General features: G+C 36.1%; 1 protein-coding gene and 1 non-coding gene across 2 annotated transcripts in view; one reads left to right on the top strand and one right to left on the bottom strand.

Annotated features, from left to right (window-relative positions):
• LOC135079472 (adipokinetic hormone/corazonin-related peptide receptor variant I-like) overlaps positions 1-17,688 on the bottom strand; it is a 149,428-nt gene that overhangs the window by 46,082 nt on the left and 85,658 nt on the right. Inside the window, exon 4 of the mRNA XM_063974129.1 lies at positions 1,577-1,781. Coding sequence (XP_063830199.1) covers positions 1,577-1,781 — 205 coding nt within the window. The remainder of the gene's footprint in view (positions 1-1,576; positions 1,782-17,688) is intronic.
• Trnad-guc (transfer RNA aspartic acid (anticodon GUC)) lies at positions 17,303-17,374 on the top strand. The gene has a single exon. It is a non-coding gene; the product is annotated as a tRNA-Asp (tRNA).

Below are 17,688 nucleotides of genomic sequence, written 5' to 3'. Positions count from 1 at the left end.
TTAGAAACAAAAGCGGCTGTAGCACTTACACACTGGAAAATTCTACAGCTACCTACACACTCGACATTATTCATAGCAATGTACCTAAGTCAAAAACCAGTAAATCAAATGTTAGAGTCGAAAAAATTGGCCAAGTGCGTGTCGTGTCGGTTCCGTAGTTGTCAGTCATTACCACAATATATTTCAGAAGCATGCAATTACTTCATCTAAAGTCACTTTCAATATTTTCTTTTAATAAATTTTTATTAGGTAAGAAATTTTATAATACATGAGTTAAACGACTATCACTCTGGAACTAACTGATCTATCATAGCCGTTGTTTTCCTTGAAAGTTCATGAAAATCACTATTACTGTGAGGGATAATACATGTAATTATTTTGCGTGTGTAATTACGTTTATTTATTTATTTATTTATTAATGCAAAACACTTATAAGCTTACAGAGCAGGTCCAAAGCGCTTACAAGCTTAAAAATAAAATAAACATATCATACACTTAGGTCACAAATAAAAATACGTTGTATAGATAGTCTGCTGTCGTTACTTATCCGTTGCCAAGCTACATGAACGAATCCCGAATTACCCCCCCCCCCCCCCCACGTTTTATCCCAAAAAAACATTAATTTCCCGAGGGACACGCGATGTGTTGCCTTTCGTCAACAAACCGAAGCCTACCTGGTGGGAAGGAAAGCAATTAATAACTTGATACTTTTCCTACATAATAAAATTCCTTTCCTTTTGAAATTTCGTTACTTAGGTACCTCTAATTTTGTGGGTGGCGGTCAAAGACGGGTTTCAGTGATATTAATGGTTGTAATTAATGACAGGAAAGGATACCCATTAGGATGGTGTCATAAATCCGATACACGACACCCGAGTAAACTTTGTGATTTGAAAATTAACGATCAACATAGAGCTATTGCAAAAACTAAGAATTTGCCTAAAACTTTTGTAGACATACATAATGTATGTTAATAAATGAAATATATAAATATTCAAAGAACTTTACTGTCCCAACGGCCATCAGATCTACGATGTGCCCCGCTCACTGCCGAATAATTTTGGCAATTCTGCGGACTATGTCGGTTACTTTGGCTTCCCTACGGATCTCCTCATTTCTGATTCGATCATTCAGGGAAGCGTGCTTTATCGTCCCTTGGGTAACCTTAAGCCTTCTTATGAGGCCCATAGTAAGGGTACAATTAAGGATTTGCCACACTAAATGCGTTCTCCGGTCTGCGGCCCGCACGGTCTGATCGCATCAATAGAAAATGTATAGAGACCGAAAATGTTGTTCGTCTATAATGCGGGCTGCGTTCACTACATGACCGCAGAACGTATTCAGTGTGACAAATCCTTAAGCCTCCTTTGAGGCCCATATACCTAGTAAAGGTACAATTAACATAAAATAAACAGAGCCAGGCCTAGGTGGACCGACGATATGGTGAAGGTCGCGGGAGGTGCCTGGATATGAGCGGCGCAGGACCGGTCTTTGTGGAAATCCTTGGGGAAGGCCTTTGTCCAGCAGTGGACGTCTTTCGACTGAAACGAACGGACGAAACTGAGCCAGTTCTTACCAGAATTCTCCTTGCTATTCTTTGAGATCTCATAGAAGATACAAGCATAGCAGACGGTGATGATCATCAATGGGAGGAAGTACATGGCGCAAAGACAGAAGACGTTGTAGGCCAACTCCTGGTGCTGACTGGCGAAGGCTTCGAAGGAGACGCACTGCTGGAACTCTGGCACCTTCGGGTGCGTCATCACGCGGAAGACCAGGCTCTGAAACAAAGAGAAGTGATTGATCAAGCACAGGATTGTAAGCTTTAGGTCTTTTACAAATGAGCGATTCTTTTGTGCGTTTAGCACTCGTTTTGTCATACGAGCTTTTCATCATAACAATCATGACGTACAGTCGATAGCAGAATGGTACGTAGTATCATTGTACGTACATTTATTTTTAAGTATTGTTGTATGTTAAATGTATTGTCGATTATACTGAATAAACAGTCGCTCTTTCTTTCTTTCCTTCCTTCCTTCTTTCATTCTTTCTTCTTTAATACTACTTACTACATAAAATGGCACAGCGTTTAGATTGATGTGCTGCTGTCCATACATTCATCTGAATTAATTGCAAAAAGTGTAGGTACAAACATTATTGTTTCTATTTTAAAAAAAAAACAACCTACAAATTCTATTTTTTTATAAAGTTAAGTACTTCAGTGCCCTTAGCCTTTACATTACTCATATTTTTTCCCAAGCAGCGGCGCTTCGACACAAACATTCGGTAAGTGCTAAAGAAGCTTCACAAGGTCGCAACGTCGCGTTCTTACGCCCGTATTCACAAACATTAGTATGAAGTCGCACAGTGCGCGTGGAACGAACCAATCGCAGAGCTATATTCAACGCTGTGCGTTCTATTTGCTGCTTCACTTAAGTAAACATCGTTTGTGAATACGGGCGTTAGTCACGTACTTCGCTAGCAAGACCTGAGTCGCACTTACAAAAACGACCGAAAACTTATCTGGTGGAGCCCGCGAAAATATATTGGCAATCTTGGAAGTAAATATGACCATTTTTCATATCGCTACTGATGTGAATAACCCTATTATCCATTATATGTTTATGAATAGGGCATGGCTGAAAATCAGCGTTGTAAGAATCTTTCCTTATAATAAAGAATAAACCACGTCCAATTGGCTTAATGCATATTTATATTGAAGTATCATGTTCCTACTCGTATAATATTATTATGATTTTTACAGAACGCAATAAATACTTACACAGTAGAACAAACCGAAGTTAGGGATCTGACACATTCTTAATCTCACGATTAGGATATGTTGAAGAAGAGCTCTTTTCTCTTTAAAAGCATACTTTCAGAAAATAAATGAATTTTACTCAAAAACACCAATATCCCATACAGTGTATTTGTGTATTAGATTTACGAGTTATTTGTCTAAATGTAGTAAGTAGAAATTGTAATAACATATTTATTATGGTTCGATGAATTTGGTTATCAATCAGATTTACAGGGAACCTAAATAATTATGCAGGCTGATTAATTATTGTGTTCTTATTTATCATGTTCGTTACTCTTTCACGCAAAAACTGCTGAACGGATTTTGATGAAACTTTACAGTATTCTTTATAACCCAGAATAACATATAGTAGGCTATAAAATGACGATCTGTGACAAACGAAATTGGGTGAAACCGTGGGCAAAAGCTAGTGTATAAATATTTGCTAACGGAAAACCGGGATGAGTGTGTTAATGTGCCTTTTAAAATAAGACAACGTGGCTCTTAGTTGGGTAATGTAGAGTCATGAGTGGAGTCTTATTTTAAAAGGCTGCAAACGATTGCAATCAATTCAATTTCATTCTGTATGTGTGTTACCTTAATAAAATGTAGCCTATGTTGCCCGGGTCAAAATAGCGAATCGATTGACACCTTATTCGTCAAAATAACATCCGTAAATATAAACGTACGGGTACATACATTTGGCTTCGAAGTAGTCAGGTAAAAAGCCAATAGTCAATTGTGACATAGATGTATACATTTATGATGATGTAAGATGTATACATCCACGTGTCTTCCTTTACTTTTCTATACTTATACATATTCTAACGTAATTGTCCCTCGACATACATTTATTTGGCTTCAAAGTAGTTGGGTAAAAAATCAAGACATGAATCGTCAATTGTTATCCATCCACGTGTCTTGTTTACATTTTCCTGAGTGAGTATCGTACTTCTAACGTGTAATAAAATTGTTCTACTAACAAGAGCCTTTAGATCTTTTTTGACGTCAGAACATAAATAAATGTATACTCTTTCAATCGTGTTTTGTTTTAGGATATTAATAATATCTTTTTACGCTCTGTTACTAAATTGGGAAAACAAATAAAAGGTGTTCCGTATTGTTATGTACACAATAATTAGTTTACACATGGCCTCGGAACGTGGTCCAGTTCTTTAGGGAAACTGGGAGTGTGTCAATAAATCTTTATTTAGAAAAGGAGTAGGTATAATACCTATCATTCATAATTAATAATTTCCGCGTTTGTTCCCTTGATGTGCTTCATACAAAGTATAAACAAAAGATTATTATCTGTGTAAGGCCCGTATTCACAAACGATGCTTGCTTAAGTGAAGCAGCAAATTAAACGCACAGCGTTGAATAAAGCTCTGTGATTGGTTCGTGACCCTGTGCGACCCTGCGCACTGTGAGACCTCATAGTAACGTTTGTGCGTGGCGTCAAAATTCTAATCAAACTCAGCTCCCCTGTGATTGGTGTAATAATATTTCCATTATTTTCGCACTGAATGATAGTGTAAATAAGGGTAAGAAAGAAAACCACTGAAGAAATGCATTTCTTCAGTGGCCGCTTCTGCCTCTGTGGACTTACCATGGCTGAAATGATGATGATAAAATAATGATTGTTTACAGTTTTATGTGAACATATTTCTGCTAAAACCCCTTGAGAGCGTCCCTGCGCTCTCTTAAAAGCTCAGTTCCAAGCGATAAAGCAAGAGTACCTACTTATCTATACCTATCTACCTACTCATATACTTTTATGATAATGTCTACACGCTAATATACAACGTTACGCACGTGGGTGCGAAAAACGACATATTAAATTATACATTCATTTAGGACGTTCGCCTATCAAGTAGCTCATTCATATTCATATATTTCATTGACAGAATATGATATGAATTTGAAACTTTACGGTTCGCCGTAAAGATGAAAATAAAACTTTTTATATATATTCTAAATTACTACCCGTTGTCTAGTACCCATAGTACAAGCTTTGCTTAGTTTGGGACTAGAGGCGCAGTGTAAAATGTCCAAGGATATTTATTTAAAATTAAAATAAATTCAGGAGGAAGTCAATGAAACCGTATGCATGGGAATCCATAAAATGTATTTTAATGCAAGCAGATAGTTATAAGATTCCAATAAATTGTCTCCTCTCATTCTGATATTATTTTTCTATAAAGTTTATTACTTTTGATAACAGAGGGATTTCATTTGTCTACAAAAAAAACGTTACTGAATGAAAATGATAAATTCTACTTTATAATAAAATATTTAATATAACTTTTTTGCATACTGTAATTAAAATGGTTCAAAAATATTTTCTTAAATGTTATTTCGGCCGGCTCAAATGTTTAAAAAATTCATTTTATTATAATATTTTTATTGAGCACGAAAATTAAGCATTACCTACACAGGGGTGGTGTTAGGCCGAAAAATTAAATAAAACTTGTTTAAATTAATAGCATTAAAAATATTTCTAGTACCTATTATTTACCTTAATGAAAATACGAGTACATCTAAAGTGTATAAAACACAGGCGCCTTACTGTGTTGAACGCGCGATGAACACTTGTTTAAAATGACATTTCTATACTGAATGTCAATTTAAACTGATCAATGCGAATTTAACTTATTGTAATAAAGGGGAATAGGTTTATTTTAGACCTAATTACTTAAGTTCCTGTTAGTATACATAATTATGTTTATTATAATTATGCTCAGTTACAGTACATTACAATCACTTCACAATCTTCTAACATTGTTAAAATGATGGTAAAGGAGTAACGATGACGCTTGAACTCAAAATTAAGGTACATGGTAGCAATCCCGTCAATAATAGGTAATCATTTTTTTTTCTTTATAAAGGAAACAAACAGCATGAGTTTATACATGTGAACTTAAAAAATAAAAACAGTACAGTAGCCCAGGGTTTCTCAAACAGGGGTACGCGTACCCCTAGGGGTACGCCATTCGAGGGCAAGGGGTACGCGACAACATTTACGTAATGGCGGCTCTATAACTGGAAGGCGCGCATGACCGACATGCATAGCGGCGCGCGCGCGACTGACTGAATTCGTAGCTCGCTCGCTCTCGCGCGACTCGCGCGCCCCGCCGCCCTCCCCCGCCGTTTACGAGTACTTACACTGTACTCCGTTTTTGATTCATTTGTTTTACTTTAATGTGTGAGCATATGCGCTTTTTTCGTTGACAGTAAAATAAAAACAAAGTACTTTCAATACATTCACGCGGTTAGCTAGTTTTCAAAATGAATGAGTGGTTAAAAACTGGGTCATTACGCAGAAAATGTCCAAGTAATACATCCAGTTCGCAACCTGCACAAAGTACATTTACTCCAACTGCGTCTACTTCTGCTGAAAGTTCAGTTTTAAACGAAAATCCTGCGACATCGAGAGAACAAGAAAACACAACATCATCGACAAAAAAAAGGAAATATGACGAAGATTATCTGAAAATTGGATTTACGTGCAAAGAAGAATCTCAGTACCCAGAGCCACAGTGTGTAATATGTTCAGAAGTTCTCGCAAATAGCGTGATGAAGCCATCATTGCTGCGAAGACATTTGGAAACAAAACATCCGCAGTATGTAGACAAACCTATAGATTTTTTTGTTCGAAAAAAGAAAGAGTTGGATTCTTCGAAAAAGACTATGAAAACCGTTTTGGCTACTAACTCTGAATATTTACGTGCGTCTTTCCTTGTGGCATATAAAATTGCAAAGACTGGCAAGCCATACAATATTGCTGAAGAGTTGATTTTACCAGCAGCTAAAGATATGGTCAGTTGTGTATTGGGAGATAAATTTTCGAAATTGTTGGATAAAATACCACTTTCAAATGATACAGTTGCACGTCGCATTCATGAAATGGCACATGATGTTGAACATCAACTCGCGCAACGATTACAAAATAATTATTACGCGATTCAAGTTGATGAATCAACAGATATTAGTGGATTACCGAATTTACTTGGGTTTATTAGATATGTGTATAAAAATAAATGTGAAGAAGATTTTTTATTTTGTAAGACCTTGGAGTCTACTACGAAAGGAGAAGATATTTTTAACACTATTCATGATTTTATTGAAAAACATGGCATTGATTGGACAAAGTGCGTTGGCATATCCACTGACGGTGCAAAGGCCATGACAGGAAGGATATCTGGACTAATATCCAGGATTAAAAATCTCGCTCCTGAAGTCAAAAGTGTGCATTGTGCGTTGCACAGAGAAGCATTGGCGAGCAAGAAAATACCTGATGATTTAAAAACAGCGCTTTCAGAGGTCGTCAAAATAATCAATTACATAAAAGCGCGACCGCTAAATTCAAGACTTTTCGCATTATTATGCCGAGACATGGGTAGTGAACATGTTTCACTATTGCTACACTGTGAAGTTCGCTGGTTATCAAAAGGCAAGATATTAGCTCGGTTTGTTGAACTTCGTCACGAAATCTATATATTTTTGAAAGACAGTGACTTCAACCTTAAATTCCGATTTGAAGATGAAACATGGCTTGAAAGAGTAACTTATTTAGCTGACATTTTTTCTTGTCTCAATGAGACGAATGCTTCTATGCAAGGATCCACGTGCACTGTATTCACTGTGCACGACAAAATAAACGCACTTATAAAAAAAATAGAATTTTGGAAAACCTGCTTGAGATCAAATATCTTTGAATGTTTTCCTCTTTTGCATGAATTTATCACAACGAACGCCTTATCCGTGGATTCCGAAACGAAGGCTGAAATCGTTCTGCATCTTTCTCAGCTCTCCGACGAACTGAAAAGGTATTTTCCGGATATTGATAATGCTCAAGATGGCTGGATTCGTAACCCGTTTGCGGTTACGAACGAGAGCATAATATCTAGTTTGACTATCAAGCAACAGGAGTCATTAATAGAAATGTCCGCGGATGAAACTCTTCAAGCTGATTTCAAAACGTTGCCTTTGATAGATTTTTGGGCAGCTAGACAGTCAGAGTATTGCGAACTCTCACGCAAAGCGGTGAATTTCCTTTTACCCTTTGCTACAACATACTTATGTGAGAGTGGATTTTCACACCTGGTCATGATAAAAACTAAGTACAGAAATCGACTTGATGCCGAGTCAGAATTAAGGTTAAAATTGACCAAAATTACACCTACAATTGAATCCCTTTGCAACAAGAAACAAGCACATCCATCACATTAATATTAAAAATACATTTCTTTTGGCACTATGTTTCTTACCTTTTATTTCAAATAAAAACCTTATTTTCTTCAATAGTCAATTTTATTATTTCCTTGGGGGGGGGAGGCAATTAATGAGTTAGGGGTACGCTGTCACCTGGAAATTTTAACAGGGGTACGTGGTGCCAGAAGTTTGAGAAACCCTGCAGTAGCCTAATCAGTTTCCACAGATAAACTTTACAAGTTAATCGAAAGCTATGCAGAGTGCGAGCAATTTAAAATCACAAAATATAAAAAAATGCACAACAAAACCTTACATTCTTAAAAGTGGATAAAAAAAAATCTTTATAATAATAAAGTTTGAAATCTATAAACCCTTCAATAGGCGACGAAACTGCGCCAACTTCAAATGAAATATGTCGATATCACTGTAAGCATCATTATACTTATTACTAGCTCTTATAAGAAAACTGTTACATCTGTAATTAGTCTTACAAACAGGGGTTGAAAACGTGAACTTACGCCTCGCGCCAGGTCTAGAACACTTCAGAGCCAGACTGCTTAACAAGAAAGGAGAGTCGACTAATCCGTTGAGTATTTTAAATAAAAATATTTGATCTTTGTGGTATTATGGTAGAGACCATGAAAGTTTAAAACAATATATTGTTAAATTGTAATCATCATCATCATCTCAGCCACAGGACGTTCACTGCTGAACATAGGCCTCCCCCAATGCTTTCCATGTTACCCGGTAAATTGTAATAGGTACCTATATCTACAGACGGATCAAGATTTTTTAGTACATCATCTACAATCAATATATGAAGGTGTCACTATAAGATAGATGAGATATTAATCATCGTTTGTTGCGGCCCTACTCGCGCCTCGTCATATTCTAATAGCAAAATCTACTTCTAATGTAAATGTCACATAACTTTTGTCAGTCAATACTTTATATTGAGAACCATTGTATAAAATCACTTCTCTTTTGGATTCCGATCGAACAACATCAAAATTGTAACGTCTCAAGAATACAACGAAATAAGCAGTTTCCGAGTTTTATTTATAAAATTCCATCGCGTCTGCAAGGCGCGAACATTGGCGACCGTGACAGGACTGCAATTTCGGACAATTCTGGAAGATTAAGCCAAGGACACCTGGAGTCAGCCGAGCAGTGACGCAGCAAAAGTTTCACCTCGCAGCCTGGATTTCAGATAAGTGCCCTGATTATTCCTTCCTTACATCATCCCAACACCATTAAACCACACCTAAACCTTTTTTATTCCCGAAATCCTATCCAATTTAGTAAAAACTTTCACTTGTGCAAATCGTGTCTACCCCATAATTTTTATTCATTGTTCAAAATATCATCAAATCATTGTAATTTCTCTCATTTTCGACTAACTAAAGCCAAATCCTAAACACAATAACGTATCGCGCCAGTAGTTTCTCGGTTTTTAGTATTTTTGCCGAATATTTCAGTTGTGCCAACGGCCGCCCCTCGACGTGCCGGTATAACGGGACATCAGCTGATTCAACGCGTCAACACCGGCTTCCTAGCTGCCGTCGGGGCTGAGGGCGTGAGATACGTAATCTTTTTATTATAAATTTGTGTCTTTCTGAGGCGCGGCTTTGTAATTTTGATTTGAACTACCTCGCATATTTTTTTTATCGTGTAAATTCATTAAACTTTCATAATTTATTAATTAAACGCATTCCAATAGTACAATTTACATTTCAAAATAATACTTTATTAGTAATTTGATATTTTAATAAGAAATAATGACTGATCCAGCCACTTTATCACCGCATTTGGTATCGAGGCATTCGATGTCAAAAGATTTATTAGTAAAACGTAGTTCAATCAAAGGGCAAATTAAGTACTAGATTTAAAAACTACTTAAATAAAATTACAAAGCAGCCCTCGCTGACGACCATTGAGATTGCTGAATTGTCACTTAAACTCAGCAAGTTCGAGGGTCAGTTGGCCAAATATGACGAGCTGCAAACTCAGATCGAATTAATAAATTCTGAAAATTTGGATTATGAGATGGACGAGCGTGAACGCATTGAGCAAGATTTCATTTTGTGCATAGCTATGGCAAAGAGTTTCCTAGATGAACAAAATGAATCGAAGTTAATAAGTCAAGACAAAAAACGCCGCGAATCTTTATTTTTAGAGGCTCAATCTTTTGACGCAGATTCTAGTGTTCGCCTACCTCAAATCCAAATAGCCAAATTTGACGGATCATATTTCCGCTGGTTAGAGTTCCGCGACACTTTCACTAATTTAATTCATAACAATGAACGCTTGTCATCTATTCAAAAGTTTCACTATTTGATTTCCTATTTAGAGGGAGATGCAGCTCGTGTTATTTCAAATATTGAGGTGTCTTCTGCCAATTATAATGATGCTTGGCAATTAATTTACCAGCGTTATAATGACAAAAGACTACTCATTAATCATCACCTTAAATCATTGTATAACTTGCAACAGTCGACACGCGAAACTGAAAGTTCCCTACGATTTGTAGTAGATCATGTCACCAAAAACTTGCGTGCCCTATCCAACCTAGGTCAGCCCACAGAGCACTGGGACACATTAATTATATTTTTCATTTGCTCTAAACTTCATAACCATACTCTCATAAAGTGGGAAGAACAACGTAGCAATTTAGGAGATGTTCCCACCTTAGAATAATTTAAGCAGTTTTTAATTGACCGGGCACACATATTAGAATCTACTAGTCGTAATCAATATAATAATAATTCTAACAACACTAATAATTACGTAAAATCAAATCAAAATTCAAATTTTAATAGCAATAAATCATCATTTCAAACAAATTCACATAGTGCAACTTTAAATTCCAATAATAATAATTCACACGTCTGTATTATTTGCAACAAAAGTCATAAAATATACGAATGTTCAATTTTTAAATCAAAATCAATACAGGATAGGTTAGTAGACGTTTCTAAATATAAATTATGTTCAAACTGTTTACGTCAAGGACACCCGGCCCGCGAGTGTCGTATGGGTCCATGTAGGCAGTGTAACGAGCGACATAACACACTATTGCATTCAGTTGATGCCACTAAAGCCAACAATGCTCAAATACAACCATCGGAATCCATTGTCAACTTCTCTAAAGAAGAAAATACACATGTCATTTTGACTACTGCCCTAATAGAAGTCGCGAATCCAATAACTAAAAAGGCAACTTTTGTTCGAGCCTTATTGGATTCAGGCAGTCAGTCATCTTTCATTACAAAATCATTGCAACAAAAACTATCATTAAATTCTAATCCAACTTCCATCAATGTCATTGGAATTGGAAACAACTCAAGCTCAGTCAATGAAAGCTGTGTTGTTCAACTAAAATCCACTCGTCACAGTTACCAAACAAATCTAAATTGCTTTGTTCTTGACGAGCTCACAGGAGTTCTTCCAAAGTCTCCAATTAATTTAAATAAATTAAAATTACCTAAAAATATTAAATTGGCAGACCCTGATTTTAATCAGCCAGGCCCTATCGACCTTTTAATAGGCGCAGATCTATTTTGGGATGTTCTAATATGTCAACAAAAATCATTAGGGAAAAATAAACCGAAGCTTCAAAACTCTAAATTTGGCTGGCTAATTGGCGGTGCTATTAATTTAAGTATAAGTAATCAACTGCATTGCAATCAATCTACAATCCATAAAAATAACTCAATTATTAATTTATCATGTTCTTTATCAAAATTCAATTAAATTAAATTAATTAATCACATTATCTATCTAATTTTACATTTGAGAGCATTCGTAATATTGTGCATGCTAGCTCGCACATTCTCCTAGTGGCAGTGAGATAACGATCTGGCCAACAAAAGGCAGACTTGTCTCCCGGAGCCCTGTGCGCCAGTGCGTTCGGTGCCGACGCGTGCAAGGTACAGTAGTACACAATTAATAAGGCTCACCGATGTACCTGCGCAGAAGACGAATTTAAGTAGCGCGGGAAATGCTATTGACCAATCGGGATACTCCACGCACGGCGCGTCTTCTTCCTGTGCCGGTATTGGTCCGTCGCCGCGTCATGTTTGCGCGCGCTGTGACACATGTTAGTCAGCCGCCATACCACAGTAGATAAATCAAACAGTACGGAAGCTTCATACAAACGCTCGAAATCAGACTCACGCACACAGACGCACGCTTTACACGAGCTCTAAGCGAACCTCGCAGTCCATCCGTCGCGGGTGTCGCGCGCGTTGTGTTTTTAATAATAATTGTATTGCATGCACTGTCCGATGTATTTTTAAAAACATGCCACGAGTGTATTGCGTAGTATACGGCTGCTTGAACTCGGCATCTTCAAAACCAGAACTTTCATTTTTTAAACTTCGTAATAATTCTGAATTGTAAAAATGATTAAATATTACTTTTTAAATAAAGTGCTTACACCTGATTTTGTAATAGTTCTTTTTAAATTACGTAATTACGCTTTTTAACAATTTATGTGTTCTATTTGATAAAGTAATTTGCTCCGCACGCTTTTGTACTAAGTGATGAACTGTATTTAAAATGAGGCAATAGGTATGTGAAAGAAAGTATCCGGTATTTTATTTATGAGAATAGATCTTCTACCGGCCTCTAATAATACTTAATCAATTTATTCGATAATGTATTCGATCATTATAGAACCCAATTAACGTTTTATTTTTTGTTAACTACTTAGTCAATTAATTTATTCCATTAGGTATTTGATAATTAAAAAACCTAAATAAACGTTTTAATAAATAAGTAAGTAAGAACCTTATTATTTTATAAAGATTAAGAGTGCCAACCCTAACACTCAGTTGAAGTGTAGGTATTTAACTCGCCGAAAGGGCTAAGTTTCCGTACTGCTTTAGCTCATATATATACTGTGGCCATACTCTAGAGTGCGTAGACGCGTTGCAGACAAAAGTACACTTAGTGGCAAAAAAAGTGTTTTATTTTTGTGAGCCTCCAATCTCCGTACATCTACACATTCACAATTCATTAATAGATTCAGCATTCACTCTTCTCACATTCGGAAATTCAAATATTTATTTGCCATTTAGTAGAGTACAGTATATTAAATATGTTATGATAAATAAAATAAAGTGCATTATCGTAATTCGCTACAATTATATGTAGCATGCAAATATTAACATTTCTAAATTATTAGGATCAGGATTAAATACATCCCACAAAAATAATCTTACTAATATTATAAATACGAAAGTTTGGATGTCTGGATGATTGTTACTCTTTCACGCAAAAACTACTGAACGGATTTTGATGAAACTTTACAGTATTATTGTTTATAACCCAGAATAACATAATATAGGCTATAATTTATTACGATCTATGACAAACTAAATCTCACGCGGGTGAAACCGCGGGCAAAAGCTAGTAAATAAATAAATACATATTAGACGCGTACCTACATTGCTCCGATCGATCCCAAAGTATGTAGCAAAAGCACTTGTGTTATGGAAATCGGGAACAACGACGGGTACCACAAGTGTATTTATAATTTGTTTTTTAAGAAGTCTATTTATTTATTTAAATACTCTATTAAACTTTTTTTGGCAAAAAGATAAATATTTTATTCCCCGTAATTCCGTTACAATTGGCCTGCAGTGTAATTATGAACTGGGCGGGGCTTGCGCAAGTGCGACGGGGAACATAATCGGAAAATTTTTGTCCTTGTCTGCGTGGCCGAAGATTCACGACGCGCCTTATTAAATGGGCCGAAGATTCACGACGCGCCTTATTAAATGTGTACTACTTGTACAACATTCATATCTAAAGTGAGTGTTGCAAATCGTAGGGGACGCGGTGCTCGCTTGTCGAAATGTTACTTTTGTTTATTCATATTTATTTTAGATACAAGTGTATTCATTTGGCAGCTGTAATTGAGTTAACTCACAATATTTTATTCCCCGCTGAGGTCAGCCAGCCGAAATATTCTTACTTAAATGATAAAAATTACATAATTTTACATTTTATTACATACCTATTTAAATATTTTTTCTTTCTGATTTTGCTGCTCAAGAAAGCACAAAATTTTTGTTTACCTACATACATCTCACGCCCCTCACTTTGGTGGCATCTAGGAAGCTGGTGTCAAATCGGCCAAATATCATTTAAGACGTGTAATAGACACGTCTCATTTAACTTTTTAGAAAATTTCAATCAACACTTTGCACAAGTGGAAGCTATACTAAATGGCCTTCCCTTGTGTCCTTTAACTTCATCCCTTGACAATTCCCTTTTCCTTTCCCCAGGGCACTTCTTAACCAGAAAGACCACTGAATGCGCTGCCGTCACCATCTCTGGAGGCTGATGATGAAAAACGACTCCAGCGCTACGCTCTGTTGGAGAAACTACAACATTTTTGGAGAAGAAGTTCGAAATTTTAACCAAATTGCAAATCAGAACAAAATGGAGACAAAGCAAGAGCAAGATAAAGATAGGAGACTCTACAGGAGATTCTACTTCACGAGAAATCTCTCCCACCTCTTTGTTGACGTGCTGGGCGAGTAAACAAATTGCATCCCGGCCCTGATGGAATTGTCCGTGTTGCTGACGTGAAGACCACCTCCGGCAGCTACCGACGGCCCTTAGTGCGGCTCTGCCCGCTGCTCAGCGATGAAGACTTCGAGAGTTGAAGAGCTGGAGCCTTCATACGGGGGGAGTATGTTGCGGCCCTACTCGCGCCTCGTCATATTCTAATAGCAAAATCTACTTCTAATGTAAATGTCACATAACTTTTGTCAGTCAATACTTTATATTGAGAACCATTGTATAAAATCACTTCTCTTTTGGATTCCGATCGAACAACATCAAAATTGTAACGTCTCAAGAATACAACGAAATAAGCAGTTTCCGAGTTTTATTTATAAAATTCCATCGCGTCTGCAAGGCGCGAACATCGTTTAAGCTAGTTCGGCTGATTCAGTTTAAAGTTTTTGACACCCTGTATAGTCTATGACCAAATGAACCCTGACTGATTCTGTACTATTCAAAGAATAATCTATAAAAATGTTGTCTCATTGCTAATTTATTTTTTACGTTAAAGTTTTATGCCTCAGATGAATAATAAGTTAAAAATAAACGGCTAAGTACAGATTTTCCATAAAATTATCAGCAATTTTCTTAGAACTATGGTTGGCTTTACAAACTCGAACTTTAAAAACTGCTTACAAATTATTTTAAGCCTAAAACTTAGTTTCGTTTAAAATCATTCCTTTGCAAAATTTACATCTCATAAGAATTCAATTAACTTTTTGTTGGTTTGAAAATTATAAATAACTTGAAAAAATCGAACTGCCTAAGGCGGGAATTGAACCCACGATACTTATTTTTGTTTGTTGTTGTTGAATATAAAGTGCTGTACTAAAATTATTAGGAAATGTAAGTAAAAATCCCAACATTCGCTTTTTAATAATAATAAATGGTAAGTATTAAGAATTAAGCTGGGTTGCACTTACTTTAACTTTGAAAAACCTCAAAAATCTGTCAAACTTCATACAAAAACACCAGTTAATGTTATAGTACGATTAAAGTAAGTTAGTGCACACCTTCTTAAATAAAATAAATATAAATTGTAATCCATATTATTGAAAGATCTTTGGACAACGGGCTTGGAAAACGACGCCTTCTCACCTCTAGCAGGCCTGTTCATCTCCGCGAGTTTACATCGAAAACAAAACACGCACGATTGCCCCCTACAGGAGTACTATTCGACAAGGCCTCACATACGAGCGAACTTTGACTCACGCACGCGTATTCTTGTGTATGATGGAAAAAATAAAGAAAATGGTGTACTAAATACTGTGCAGTATTTAACTGCCTAAATAATAATAAAAACACAGAATGTACTTTTTTAAGTTGCCTGAAGACACTGAGAGGTAAATAAGTAGTTAATATTATTCATGATAATTCATGCTAAATCATGTATTTCCTCCGCCATTTTCTGCAGTTTGGCACCTCACGTCACATCATTTTACCGAAGTCAGCCCTATAGCTTCGGCGCAGTACCGATCACTGACGTTTGTCAACAAAACTTTTGACAAACTTGCTTGACTCTTGAGACAAGCTAAATTACACCATATTGTTAATGACATTGAGCATACATTTTTTTAAATACCTTCGCGAAGTAAAACTTCTGTACGTAGTACTTATTATTATTCTGTGCCTCTAGTCACTGATTTACAAAGACAACCTTAATTAATTAGTACCCCGGCGTAGTCCCTCCGTTAATTACTACCGTGTTAACATATGGGCAAGTAAATATCCCACTATCTCCTATTAGTACACAGTAATAGAAACATAGAAAATTACTTGTGACTTGCTCATAAATAGATAAATATGAATAAATAAATATCCTAGGACATTTTACACTAACCCTCTAGTCCCAAACTAAGCAAAGCTTGTACTATGGGTAATTGGGTACTAGACAACGGATATAAACATAGTTTAAATACTTTTTTTTGTAAATACATACATGTTATACATAGAAAACACCCAGACCCGTCACATAAATTAAAATTCATCATTTCAATTTCTTGCCCGGCCGGGAATCGAACCCGGGACCTCTTGGCATAGTAGTTGGTTCTGAACCACTACACCAAACGGCCGACCAGTGTGCCTACCATGAGTTTACGTTAGGTGTGCTCGCTAGCGACTGCGTAAAAAAAATGACATTTAAATGTATGACATATTGTGCAGCGCCCCTAGCGGCTACTTTCAAGAAATAAAATCTTCATAGAATTTTTTGACGTATTCGCTAGCGAGCTCACCTAACGTAAACTCATGGTAGGCACACAGATAAATAAACAACAACATAAACAGATAATTTGTAAACATTGTTATTTTTATCGTAACTACTTGAGACGCATACTCATTACCTAGTCTATCGTTTTCCAATATTAAAGCCATACTCGTAGTAAGAATATTGAAGTCAAGGTAACGAAAATAATATTGTATTTTAATTCAATACTTTGTATTCGGCGTAAGGCGGTAACTTCGTGCCTTATTATTATTTATTCGGAACTTTTAAATTTTAATTCTTAAAAGCAAAAAAATATTTCACGAACACTAATTTATCAACACTGTTTTAGTTTTTACAAAAAAATGTGACTACCGTTTACCTAAATGATTATTAGTATCTAAAAAAAAATTAAAAAAAAATGTCAATAATGACGTCAAAAATTCTCAATATCAACCTTTTAGTTGTCCCTGTAAAAACTAACCCACAATTTCGCATCCCAGCATAAGTCTTCGGTAGTATAGTGGTCAGTATCCCCGCCTGTCACGCGGGAGACCGGGGTTCGATTCCCCGCCGGAGAGAATTTTTTATTTTATTTTCTCTGCTTTTACGAAAAAATAAGTCTTGCAATGCGTTTAAAACAATTTTATTTTTATGACTGTAACATTCTGTAACTCATTATTCAAAATGACATAGGTAGCATCACTAGCATCATCCAAAATGTCATTGAATACGAGTTATTTTGCAACAGAAGTTTATTTTCTCGAACTCGTGACGTCATTATTACATATTCCCATAGATGAAAGAAATAGCGTTTTGACAGCTAATATTAGTTATTCCAACGTTGGTTATGGTTAGTGCCACCAACTAAAGTTTAATGCTAAAAACTTTTTGC

The sequence above is a fragment of the Ostrinia nubilalis genome, chromosome 16 (assembly GCF_963855985.1).
Source record: "Ostrinia nubilalis chromosome 16, ilOstNubi1.1, whole genome shotgun sequence".
In the NCBI taxonomy this organism is placed as follows: domain Eukaryota; kingdom Metazoa; phylum Arthropoda; class Insecta; order Lepidoptera; family Crambidae; genus Ostrinia; species Ostrinia nubilalis.
The sequence above is the reverse complement of the archived record's forward strand: the minus strand, read 5'-3'. Positions and strand labels throughout refer to the sequence as shown.